We start from the raw sequence: 13,649 nt of genomic DNA on the forward strand, positions 1-13,649 counted from the left end.
GGAGTCCGGCCGGGCGCAGCCCGAAGAGGCAACATGGAACCCCCTTCCCGTGGGCTCACCACCTGCAGGAGGGGCCAAGGGGGTCGGGTGCATTGTGTTTTGGGTAGCAGCCGGAGGCAGGGACCTTGGCGGTCTGATTCCCGGCTGCACAAACTGGCTCTAGGGACATGGAATGTCACCTCTCTGGTGGGAAAGGAGCCTGAGTTGGTGCGCGAGGTTGAGAAGTTCCGACTAGATATAGTTGGCCTCACCTCGACGCACGGCAAGGGCTCTGGAACCAGTCTTCTTGAGAGGGGTTGGACTCTCTACCACTCTGGAGTTGCCGATGGCGAGAGGCGACGGGCAGGGGTGGCAATTCTGGTTGCTCCCCAGCTCAGTGCCTGTGTATTGGAGTTTACCCCGGTGGATGAGAGGGTAGCCTCCCTTCGCCTTCGGGTGGGGGGACGGATCCTGACTGTTGTTTGTGGCTATGGTCCAAACAGCAGTTCAGCGTATCCACCCTTTTTGGAGTCCTTAGAGGGAGTGCTGGAGAGTGCCCCTTCTGGGGGCTCCCTCGTCCTCCTGGGTGACTTCAATGCTCACGTCGGCAATGACAGTGTGACCTGGAGAGGTGTGATTGGGAAGAACGGCCCCCCTGATCTGAACCCGAGTGGTGTTTTGTTATTGGACTTCTGTGCTCGTCTCAGATTGTCCATAACGAACACCTTGTTCAGACATAAAGGCGTCCACATGTGCACTTGGCACCAGGACGCCTTAGGCCGCAGATCGATGATCGACTTTGTGATCGTGTCATCGGATTTGCGGCCGCATGTTCTGGACACTCGGGTGAAGAGAGGGGCGGAGCTGTCAACTGATCACCACCTGGTGGTGAGTTGGCTCCGATGGTGGGGAAGGATGCCGGACAGACCTGGCAGGCCCAAACGTGTTGTGAGGGTCTGCTGGGAACGCCTGGCAGAGTCCCCTGTCAGAAGAAGCTTCAACTCACGCCTCCGGGAGAGCTTTGACCATGTCCCGGGGGAGGCAGGGGACATTGAGTCCGAGTGGACCGTGTTCCGTGCCTCCATTGTTGAGGCAGCTGACCGGTGCTGTGGCCGCAAGGTGGTTGGTGCCTGTCGTGGCGGCAATGCCCGAACCCGCTGGTGGACACCAGCGGTGAGGGATGCCGTCAAGCTGAAGAAGGAGTCGTATCGGGCCTTACTGGCCTGTGGGACTCCTGAGGCAGCAGATGGGTACCGGCATGCCAAGCGGAGCGCAGCTACGGCGGTTGCCGAGGCAAAAACTCGGGCATGGGAAGAGTTCGGTGAGGCCATGGAGAACGACTTTCGGACGGCCTCGAAAAGGTTCTGGACCACCATCCGGCGTCTGAGGAGGGGAAAGCAGTGCACTGTCAACACTGTGTATAGTGGTGATGGTGTGCTGCTGACCTCAACTCGGGATGTTGTGGATCGGTGGAAGGAATACTTCGAGGACCTCCTCAATCCCACCAACACGCCTTCCAGTGAGGAAGTAGGGCCTGGGGACCTGGAGATGGGCTCTCGTATCTCCGGGGCTGAAGTTGCCGAGGTAGTTAAAAAACTCCTCGGTGGCAAGGCCCCGGGGGTGGATGAGATCCGCCCAGAGTCCCTTAAGGCTCTGGATGTTGTAGGGCTGTCATGGTTGACTCGACTCTGCAACATCGCGTGGACATCGGGGGCAGTGCCGCTGGATTGGCAGACCGGGGTGGTAGTCCCTCTTTTTAAGAAGGGGGACCGGAGGGTGTGTTCCAACTATAGGGGGATCACACTCCTCAGCCTCCCTGGTAAGGTCTATTCAGGGGTACTGGAGAGGAGGGTCCGCCGGATAGTCGAACCTCGGATTCAGGAGGAGCAATGTGGTTTTCGTCCTGGGCGTGGAACAGTGGACCAGCTCTACACCCTCAGCAGGGTCTTCGAGGGTGCATGGGAGTTTGCCCAACCAGTCCACATGTGTTTTGTGGACTTGGAGAAGGCATTCGACCGTGTCCCTCGGGGGGTCCTGTGGGGGGTCCTCCGAGAGTATGGGGTGTCGGGCCCGCTGATACGGGCTGTCCGCTCCCTGTACGATCGGTGTCAGAGTTTGGTCCGAATTGCTGGCAGTAAGTCGAACTCGTTTCCGGTGAGGGTTGGCCTCCGCCAGGGCTGCCCTTTGTCACCGATTCTGTTCATAATTTTTATGGACAGAATTTCTAGGTGCAGTCATGGTGTTGAGGGGATCTGGTTTGGTGACCTCAGGATCGCGTCTCTGCTTTTTGCGGATGATGTGGTCCTGTTGGCTTCATCGGCCCGTGACCTCCAACTATCACTGGATCGGTTCGCCGCCGCCTGTGAAGCGGCTGGGATGAGAATCAGCACCTCCAAATCCGAGGCCATGGTTCTCGACCGGAAAAAGGTGGAGTGCCTTCTCCGGGTAAAGGAGGAGATCCTGCCCCAAGTGGAGGAGTTTAAGTACCTCGGGGTCTTGTTCACGAGTGGGGGAAGAATGGAGCGGGAGATCGACAGGCGGATCGGTGTGGCGTCTGCAGTAATGCGGACTCTGCACCGGTCCGTTGTGGTGAAGAGAGAGCTGAGCCGAAAGGCGAAGCTCTCGATTTACCGGTCGATCTTCGTTCCTACCCTCACCTATGGTCATGAGCTTTGGGTCATGACCGAAAGAACAAGATCACGGGTACAAGCGGCTGAAATGAGCTTCCTCCGTAGGGTGGCTGGGCTCTCCCTTAGAGATAGGGTGAGAAGCTCTGCCATCCGGGAGGAACTCGGAGTAGAGTCGCTACTCCTCCGCGTTGAGAGGAGCCAGATGGGGTGGCTTGGGCATCTAATCAGGATGCCCCCTGGACGCCTCCCTGGTGAGGTGTTCAGGGCATGTCCCTCCGGTAGGAGACCCCCGGGGAGACCCAGGACACGTTGGAGAGACTATGTCTCTCGACTGGCCTGGGAACGCCTGGGGATCCCTCCGGATGAGCTGGAGGAGGTAGCTGGGGAGAGGGAAGTCTGGGCTTCTCTCCTTAGGCTGCTACCCCCGCCCCGACCCGACCCGATAAGCGGTAGAGAATGGATTCTGATGGATTCCGTCTGTGTCTCTCAGCACAGACAACACTTCCCTTTCAACTGCATCGGCCCTCCTGACCCTCAGCCCTCCACACTTCAGTCAACATCAGGCTCAGGTATGCCCTTGGTCTGTTTTCCTTTCCCTGGCTGATCAAAAAAAGACAGAAAGGGGAAAAGACACGAGTGTGCAGACAAAGCTCGGATTGTGGCAGCTAGCATATGCGCTACCAAAGCTCTTAAAGTGGCAGGGAGGTTTTAATCTCAATGTCGGGGAAGTGTTGCTGGAAGAGCAGGTAACAGGGTTGGAGGAAACCCGAACAAGAAGAGATGAAGTCGGCCGTCGGACGAGACTGGAATCTTACAGGTTCGTGATCCACTGCTGAGCACCAGTGTGATGTCCCAGAACAGTAAAACAAGCTAACAGCCCAGAAATAAATTCGATAAAACCGTGTACAAGAATCCAGTTGCGGTTGAGAAATAAGCACAGAGGCCGGCAGATCCAGATTTAATATTTTATATATGTATTACAAATGTTTCTAAGCTGGTCCATGTCAAGGTCTAATAAATATCCCATAAAAACAAGCATCACATTTCCCTCCTTTGGAGCACCAATTGGTAGACCAGACAAATGCACCTCAACTAGAACTAGAAAACAAACCCTCTTTCCCTTCCTGATGGAACTGGTTAGGTTTTTGTTTCATACTGGGACAGCTCTCTCACTCCTTTTATACCCTTTCTTTGGAAGACTTCAAATGGAAGGCTAACTGGGCAATTAGCACTCGGGGGTTACCGTGACCTGTGTGTTAAAAGAAAGGCTGGCTGAGCTGTGCCTCAGCTCTTCGGCTGGCTAACATCTCACTTTCCACTGCTCTGCCATCTACCTGCACATCCTTTGATCGATGTTCGTGGCACCTTCTCCTATATGAGCACAATAGCGCATCATTATTCAAGATCTTGGTGGTTTAAAAGTTTTACATTTCAAATGTGCTATCCAGTATTGGCCTGTTTTATTATTATCTCAGGTTTAAAAGGAACAAAATAAAAGCATTATATAGAACATAATCTGGATATCAAAATGGTGATTTATAATTCAAAAGCACAGCTCACAAGTTGCCTCTTTCACTGGCAGATTCACCATTTTGAAGACTGTTTATTGACGATATCTTAGCGTTGTTAGACCTGCAGGGAGTGGTTGTTGGGACATTATCGACCCGATGTGAGGACAGCCTTGAATTACCTGTATGAAATGTGATTTTCTTATTTTGCTTTTGCTTAAAGCCTCTACCTGACCTATTACTCATTCTCAGTTGCAGCTCCTCTCCTTTCAGACGTGGCCCTGCTCCAAAAGAGGAGGGCAGAGCCGAGGGTCCGCGGGTCATCTCGGTTAATTACATCGACAAAGGCCACCTTTGTGGAGGGCAGCGCCGGGTGCCGGAAGATCTGACGGACTATAGCGTCGAGCGGCACCGGAGAAGTCAATTAGGCTCAGAGAATCAAAGTGATTTTCTCGCACAGATGAAATTCACACCCAGCGAACGGCAAGAAGGAACCGGCGGCAGGAGCCGCTGCACTGCTGCGACCCTCCGGATAAGCAGCTTTGTCTCGGCCTGGCTGCTGGAGTGCCTCTCCTCGTGAAAGCTTTGTCACACTAATCCATCCTGCAGAGTGCTTCTTGTGCCTGAGCGGGGACACCAAGGTCCTGGGAGGAAGGAAAAACACACCGGGCTTATTGTTTATTTCCTTCCTTCCCATTCTGCCGTTAGTAAACAGGGCTGGAGCTCGTCAGTGTGGGTTGGTTCTTTGGACTGACCGCGGTTCTTTGAAGTTAGACAAGTACGTGAAAGTGAATGATTCCCTACATTGTCACTTTGAAAAAAAAAGATTTTGGTAAAAAGAAAGTCAGCAGTTGGTGGTTCTGCCCGTCGGTGGAGCCGCTTCGCTGCATTGAGCTGGAAATGAGCTGAACAGAGTCACGTGGGCTGTGAACATGAACACCTTTTGTACTTGTCATGTTGTCCCTTTTTTTCCACCAATAATTATTGGAAATTACCGCTTGTCCTGGTAAATTACACAGCCAATTACACCATTTTTTTCTCCACATGAACTCTTCTATGGGTAATTAGCCTTTTCTCAACAGCAGCTACCTTGTTGATTACTTCTGACCTTTAATGCACGGTAACCAAGCCACACAGCCCCCTACATCCCATAATTTGATCAAAACCTTTACATGTGTACACATCTTGACTCACTACAGGGAAACTTATGTGGGTATATTAAAACAACACTGTTCAAGGTCATGTCTTAAAATGCAAATTACAGCTATTTATTAGATATGAAGAGGAAAAGTTAATCAGGATATTAATGATGTGAAAAGCCCCAAATTCTATAAATATTTAAAACACAGAGTTTTATTTAGTGCTATGGGGATAATTGAACAAGAGTTTGAGGAAAGGCCTAATTTTGAAGAGTTATAGTGTTAAATTCCATATACTTTCATTAGAAACCCAAAGTAACCAACAGCAAATCATCAACTTCCTGCCAACAGCAATAAAGCCCATCTAAATCTCACCAAATAAGGGGAAAACACAGCATTAACGGCCTCTAAAAGAGATGCCCCATGCTCTTCACCCATGAGGTTTCTGGTAGCCGTGAGACAAGGAAATCAATCATGTGACACAACAAAACAAACCCATTGTTAGAAATAGACGCCAGCCAACGCGCTTTATTATTCAATTGAATTATTATGAATTATTATTCATTGAATCTTCTTTTTCTTTCAGTTTAGTAACAGGGGAAGTTGTCAGGAATATTTGGACGTGATAACAGATAGTCTGATAGCACTAGTCTGAGAGGACATATTATGAAAGCAATAGACGATGACGTGAGTATAAATTCATAAAAAAGTAAAATTATTGATGCCTCTATCCGTATGGATCTGATTTTATGACTGCTGCCTCTGTACAAATCTGGCTTTGACGCTCACACATAAATCACAAGCCTAAAAGACTTTAAAAATGTGCAAGCGTCAACTTTTTAATATCTACATTTAATCCATTTTAATTGACCTGCGACGGAGGCTTATCAGCACCGTTGCAGGAGATGGGGAGACATTTTTCATCTGTCTCAATGGACGGCGTGAACTCAGCTGGAGCGGGGGCAAACTCAATATCCTGAGGAAAGAACTGGCTGTGAGGGAGTTTCACAGCGTATGTGTTTCAATATCTGACAGCAGCTTTAATTTAATAAATTTGTTGGGCAGAAGACTCAGACTATGGAGCGCTGTGAATACCATTCTTGTTTTTCTTACAGCAGCAGGTGAAAGATGCACCTCTTATAGTCTCTCCTTGAAGCTCGCTGGGGAACAGAGTTAACCGTGTCCGGGTCGAGCACAGCCATCCATCCTGAAGTACAGAAAGTGACACCGGAGTGCGAGGCGTGCCGTCTGATGGAGGCTGCCACCGAGAATGTACCCCATTCCTGGGGTCCTCTGAGCATTGTGGCCGTCCTGACACCCACTTCGGAGGGACATCAAAACAGATTTTATTTATTCATGACTACTTCCAGGAAATGCATGTCTGCTCGGTTTTAGATTTCATTAAAAATGAAGGTGGGGCTGTCACAGAGGCTTCATCAACAGACTGAAGGAATTTAATTCATGTATGCGACATTCTGGTGTCCTGCTGTCTTGTCATCCACTGTCCAAAGAGGGGAAATGCTGGACATGTGCCTACATGTAGAGGGGACATTAGTGTTGGCCTAAAAAACACACCCAAACACAGAATGGATGGTCTGGTGACATGCTGTTGTTTAACTCATTGTCACTGAGGCTGGTGCTAGCCAACTGTGGAATCATATATCAGAAATTCTCTTCTTACTCACTGCTTATGCTCTTCTCACTGCACTTCTGTTTAGATAAGTTACTAACCTGAGTTTCTAGATGAACGCCACTGTAGCCAGTTTTTTTCCTCTTTCCTCACGCACTTGCTATCAATGTGTGAATTGTCAACCCTTGACTAAGATTCAGATTTCCTTTATTTGTCCCACACGGGGAGATTTACAAAACACAAGTCCTTCGAGCCGGATTTGAACCAGCGACCTAAGGATGTCTGCTATTCCGCTACAGTCCTCCACTCTACCAACTGAGTTATCGAAGGATAATTTTTTCAATTTTTTTCATTTTCTTTTTTTAATAAGTGGCTCTTTTGAGCAGAACTCATTAACACTGAATATAATTAAATTATGGTACAGGTAGAGGCAACAACCATTGCAATGTCCTGACAACAGGAGATGTTTCAGCACCCTTGGCGTCTTCCTTCCAGGGCCCTTGGTGTAAACACACAAATAAGAGGTTCTACCTTTTCATTAGGACAGTTTCTGTCGCTCTCCTGGAGCAAAAGAGCATATTTTCACATGTTCCAATTAGGACAATAAGCAGCAGATGGGTTCTGGCGATAAAGATGGACAATGGCATGATGTGCTTTAGGAAGGCTATTAAACGGGGCACTGTTAAAAAACTATAGTTTAGAAACATTTTCAAGAGATCACATTGAATGCTGAGATGGCCTGTGCATCATTGCTTAGTACACTCACAGGACAAGATAAAGCTTTCCATTTTCTAAACGGGGACAAATTTCATTCAAATCGTAACCTCTTCAGTCGTTTTATTCATGGTATAAATTAAAAATATCAACCGTTTTAATATGCACAAAAGTATAATAGGAATAACAAATCAGTCCACAAACTCAAGTGGCGATTCTGCTGGAATAACATGTTTGAACGGCCTAATTAAACAGCTCCAGCATTCAAGTTTGCAGATGCTAACAAACAAGTTTCTACACCAGGGACACGAGGAGTGACCCATCCAAAAATCACTATAATCATTGTAATGACAAAATGGGTGATTACAAAGCGAGCTCGTGCCATCTGAGCTGAACCGGGGAAAAGAAAGTTTAATGAGGGCCTTTAAGATGCTGTTTTGATGTAACCACTACGAACTGTGGGCTTTTTTAAAGAAAAGAAAAAAAAACTTGGTAAGTACTTCAATGACTGCCAGACATGAAAAATGCATGTAAAGACTCTGAGGTTGTGCATTTGTGATGTCTGGGGGAGTTATCAAATCACCAAAGGAAGATTCCACAGAAGTAGCTTTGTATGCAGAGAATCTCTGAATCAATATTTTTGAAGTCAACAAATTCCAGATTCTATATTTACTGAGCTGGAACTCTGGTGGACGAAGAGCAAAGAAAATATGTCTGAATCACATTAACATGTGATTATGAGACAGCAGAGAGCCATAGACCTGCTGGGAGAGCTGATCTGTTATTAATTATTGACCACTACTATTGATCGTTTGTCTGAGCTTGTCAAAGCAGCACATTCCTGGGAATTCCCTCTTATTTTCTAATCGATGTTAAAACTACAATTCAAATTAAGGTTTTCACATTAAATAGGTACAACAGGAATGACTGTTCAAAAAAAGAAGAATGTTTTATTCAAAAAACCTCTGAAATATAGAAAGTCAAAAGTAGTCGGGTTAGTTATGGGTATTCCACAAGGTTCTGAACTAGGACCAATTCTTTTCACTTTGTGCATTCTTCCATTGGAAAATATTATTTGGCAGCATGGAATACATTTTCATTGCTACGCCGATGACACTCAGCTTCATTTATTAGTGAAGGCAGATGAGATTGAGCAGTTACTTCTTTTCATCTTATTGTGGACAAAACTGAGGGCGCTGGATTTGGTGGCTTCACTTCCATCCTTTCAATCACATCTCAGAATGATCTCTAGAAGCGCCTTTATTCATTTGGAAAATGCTGACCCAGCATGATACTAAAAATATTTTTACTTCCAGGCTAGACTATTGTAATTTATTATTTTCAGGATGTCCAAATAATTCTCCGAGAAGCCTCTACCTCATCAAAATGCTGCAGCTAGAGTTCTGACAGGTATTGACAAAAGAGATCAGATTACTCCTGTGCTGGCTTCCCTTCATATGCTGCCCATTAAATCAAGAATAGTTTTCAACATTCTTCTTCTGACTTACGAGGTCATCAGATACCAAACTCCATCCCACCCGGAGGAGCTACCAGCACCTTATCACCACAAAAGACAGCTCCGCTCTCAAAATTCTGGTTTATTCTGGTAGTCCACAGAATCTCTACAAGTAGAATAGGTGGACGAGCATTTAGCCATCAGCCTTCCCTGCTGTGGAACCAGCTCGTTATCCTGGTATGGAAGACCGATTGCCTCTTTGATTGACCTTCCTAACCTTCGTCTTTAGGAAAGCTTATAGGCTGTCAGTCTGTAATTACAGTCACACTAATTATCATATTTAGGCAGGAGTGGAATCATCAAGGCCGATGACCAGTAAAAGGAGGCGTTTGTGTGGTAACCAGATCTGTGCATTCACAGCAAAAGCCTGAAAATTAGAGCACGTGACAGATAATCCAGAAAGGATGATCCATAATTTAACACTAAGGCTGTAACACTTGTTCTACATGTCCATGGTTTATGCCTTTTTTAACACCATTTTTTTTTACAATTCCCTGGTCACGCTGTAAAACAAAAGTGAACCACATAAAGAGTGAATCCGTGAAATTATCAAACTGGAGTCATCTTTACTCTCCGCCTGGTTGTCGGCTTACGCAGTTAAAAGGGAGCCTGTGAATTAGTCAAAAGGAGGGATTAGAGAGAATAGAGTTCCGCGTTCCGGTCTATCCTGGTTTCAGTCGGCTGTGAATGGGGGGAATCGTCGGAGTGAACGAGGTGTGGCGCAGCCCTCAGCCTCAAGTGGAGAAGCTCCGCTGGGGCCGGATCAAAGGAACCAGTCAACCGCGGCTTCTGCTCAGACCAGACTCTGAAAGAGCTCAACGCGCTAATCTGCTGCAGAGGTCTCAGCAGAAAGCCGTCAACCAAACTGAATCTAATGAGCATCTACTGTACGACTGTACAACAAAATGGCAAACAGAAGTGGGCGACGCTCCTCTCTCTGGTAGCCTCCAACCCCCGACTCCCAACAGCCAGTAAACACTAAATATCTGACGCAATGGCGGTGATATTAATCTCTGATTATTTATTCGTTCATGTATTATTCAGCATTTGATCTACATGCTGACGGAAACTCCAGCAAGGCTTCTCTTCAAAAAAGTTCCTGCAGCTTTTAGAACAGATCTGGACTCTCTTTATCAGTAAATATTGGAATATATATCTGTCCACAACCTCCCTAACGCCTTTATTTTTCATTAACAATAGTGAGAGTCGCCGTGATTTTGGTGTCTCTCTGAGCCGGGGAAATAGGACCAATAATCAGAGATGGAAAAGACAGCTGAAGTGTCCAATCTCGGATCGCGAGGCACCTCTTGTCACGGTTCATCCACCGCAATTAATCTTTCACCGTGCTGATGCAACATTGTCCCCCTCGTGCCTCTTTCATATATCCGGTGTCACTCCATCTTTATCTCCGTCTCCTTCGCTCCAGCTTTTCTCGCACGGGCATAAATATTTCAACGTTCGTCTCATTTCTTGTCCTTAATTCAAATTTCCTCGGGGCACCTACTGGGCCACAGCAGAGAACACTAATGCGTTCCCAGACTAATAAAACAGACCTGTCGGGAATGGAATGGAGCCGCACCAAGGCAGAAAAAGTCGCAAATAAGTTGCCTATAAGTTCCTCAACTCTGTGCACACTTCCTCTCTGGGAAAACGTAAAGCAGATTCAGACTGAGGCGAAAACATTCCTGGATCAGACACAGAATACCAAAAGTCATTAGTGGCTTTAAGGGCTGCTTAATAATGTATAAAATCCCACAGATATCCAGGGAATGCTGCCGGTAATCAAAAAGTAAGTTATGGTTTTGGTAATAGGGCCCTAAAAATAACTGGAGACAGAAATAAGGGCGTGTAAAATTGATGAGGGGTGATTCAAATCGCACAAAGTGGAGATATAATCAAGTCAGAGTGATCAGCCAGTATGGACATGGAGAAAATTGAGCTGTACCAGTGTTAATATACAGTGTGAGGATGTTAGCTATGCTGTAATTCTAAAGTATTTTCATGGAATGTGTATTTGAAATGGTTTTTAGTTAGGATCTCAGCAGCCCTTGCTGTGCGCCGATCATGTGTGACTGTTTTTCTCCACCACCTCCAGATTTTATACCTATGCCTTAAAAAAAGGGGGCTTTGAACTGTGGGGACTTTTGAACATGTGAAGAAGAGTCAGATGCAAGAAAACAGTAAGAAAATATAAATAAATATGACTTAAAACTTCACGAATGTGGGTTACAATGCACATCCAAGGCAAAAACTCCCACGCGTTCTCTTAGAAATGCAAACGATTGTGTGCGAGCGCCTTCGTGTTTGCGAGACGATCCAGAGTTTTTCAGCGTACCTCCAATGTCCCGGTGTGAAAAGGTACAGCTGGCCCTGTGAATCAACCTTTAAAGAAACTTCTTTCCCCTGGAGTCCAAACTGACAACATCCAGAAATTCTACAGTCTGCGGTCAGATAAAGATCACGTTTAATCGGCTGCGGAAAGTCCTGTTCTTATATTCGGATAAAAAGCACGTAAAGGCTCTTATTCGCTCTGCTAGCTGTTCCTCAGAATTATCCATTGTTGTTAAATTTATGTCTTGACAGAAAAGATAGAATTTACGCTTCTCTGCATTAACCAAACCTTCTACTAATGGTCACTAATTATTGTTCCAGGCGTAAATAAGCAAGTATGCTCCTTTTTCCACTTGTGTGGATTTGGGACAGCTAGGTATCCCAGAAAAGCACTGGGTACAGATGTCAACGTTATTTTGAACCAAAAGGACGGATCAACAAAGCGGAGGTAAAAAATAATTAGTGTTGAGTTTGTTTTCAACAGGGTAGCTTGTAAATGAAATTATCCACATTCATTCAAGTATCTAAGCAAGCATTGATCAGCATCCTAAACCTAAGATTCCTCAATAAACCGCTCTCGCCAATTCAACAAAAACAGGGACATAAAGGCAGCTTCCCCATTTCAGTGCCAACATGACAGATGGGCTATTTAACGCTCAGCGGTGCAAATTGAAAAGACACCATTCTCGACGGTTTGAGCCAGGTGAAGCATCAATCCGTGTTCCATTCCAGCATCTCCATCATTCCGGTGTGTTTACAGCCATGCAAAAGCATCTAACAAATCTCCCTGATGTGATTTGCCAAAGAAAAACCCCAGAAAAGATCACATTTAAGAATCCTGCACAGCGGCATGATCCCAATTAATTTTACAGCATTAAATCACTTTGGGATTTTACTCTTTCAAACATTTCAATTCATTCTTCCGATGCTACCCAGTGACAAACGCCTCGGTGTTCCAACAATGTGAATAACCCGGTCCACCACAAATGTGACTTTGTGCTGGCTCTTCAGACAGGAATGTGTTCAAGCATAAAGAATGTCACCATTTTCTTCCCCCGCCGTGAAACTGCATTAGTGCCGTCTTGTTCGGTCGGCGTGCGAGTAAATTCGGCCGCACAAAGCTCCGACACGCTGAGGATTGCTCGCTCAGTCGATAAGGGGAGCACTTGGTCCGTTACCGTGAGTGTTGAGCAGCAAAAATGGCAGCGTGCCAGACAGATGTGTGAGTAGGTGTCATTAAAGAGCTGGTGTGAGCCAGCAGAGAGCAGAAAAGCCTTCAGAGATGCACGTCTGGGGGGAAAAGGTCCGGAAAAGGTCCGGTATCGCTGTACAGGTGTGTCACAGGTGGAGCACGATGAACAGAAAGGATTTGAGCTTACCGTCAAACTTCTTGTGCCTGGTGACGAACGTGGTCCTCATACTCTGGCTGCTGTTTTCCACCAAGTTCTCAAAGTCCAGTTTGCTCTGCTGGTTGAGGTTCTCCTCCATTTCCAGCGTGCAGCAGGTGTATCCCTGAGGACAGAAGCGCAGGTGCTCACCTGCAGGGAGGAGGGGGATAGACAGCATCAGTTTTACTGCTGGAGCACCGGCGTATCTAACAGCTGAGTCGAGCCTTTGATCCAAACGCTGTGATTGGGCGACTTTCATCACCGAACCTATCAAAGAGAAGCGGGCTGGAACAAATGGGAAAGGATAATATTTGTCAGTAACCCGCCATCTCGCGGAAGGTGGAGTGGCTTTGATACGCCAGAGCATGTCGCTCCTTCTGGATGTCTTTTTTTCGCGGCCCAAAAACCGTTCTTTTTCAACGTGCAGCTGCGCTCGTGCATATTATTTAAACCTGCTGAAAAATAGCGAAAGACGCCAGGTAATCTCTAGAAGGGTTGGGAAAATGTCGAGAACTGATATGTTACCATAGTAGAAAACAATTACTGTTACTAATACTCACGGTAAATAAACATCATTCAGATTCCACCATTCTTTGTGCTTGTTTGTCCCTTTTGTCCTGATTTAGCTGTTTCGCTGCTAATTGCTCCATTATGTCCATTAAAGTTATACCTTCCATTACTTTCAAGGTTGAATACCTGAATGCCAGAGGACAGATTACATAATGTCTTGTGTTCTAAAAGTTTGCCTTTTCTTTAAGTTCTTTAGCTGTTCTCCGCTTTGATGTCTGAGCGCTCAGATTAGCTTTGATGTTGT

General features: G+C 46.5%; 1 protein-coding gene and 1 non-coding gene across 3 annotated transcripts in view; both read right to left on the minus strand.

The window, feature by feature from the left end:
* gpc6a (glypican 6a) overlaps positions 1 to 13,649 on the minus strand; it is an 88,466-nt gene that overhangs the window by 56,414 nt on the left and 18,403 nt on the right. For both annotated transcript variants that reach the window (XM_057019429.1, XM_057019420.1), the window contains exon 2: positions 12,827 to 12,985. In XM_057019429.1, the coding sequence (XP_056875409.1) occupies positions 12,827 to 12,985 (159 nt within the window). The remainder of the gene's footprint in view (positions 1 to 12,826; positions 12,986 to 13,649) is intronic.
* trnay-gua (transfer RNA tyrosine (anticodon GUA)) lies at positions 7,131 to 7,216 on the minus strand. The gene is given in 2 exon segments: positions 7,131 to 7,166; positions 7,180 to 7,216. It is a non-coding gene; the product is annotated as a tRNA-Tyr (tRNA).

This window comes from Takifugu flavidus, chromosome 2 (assembly GCF_003711565.1).
Source record: "Takifugu flavidus isolate HTHZ2018 chromosome 2, ASM371156v2, whole genome shotgun sequence".
NCBI lineage: Eukaryota > Metazoa > Chordata > Actinopteri > Tetraodontiformes > Tetraodontidae > Takifugu > Takifugu flavidus.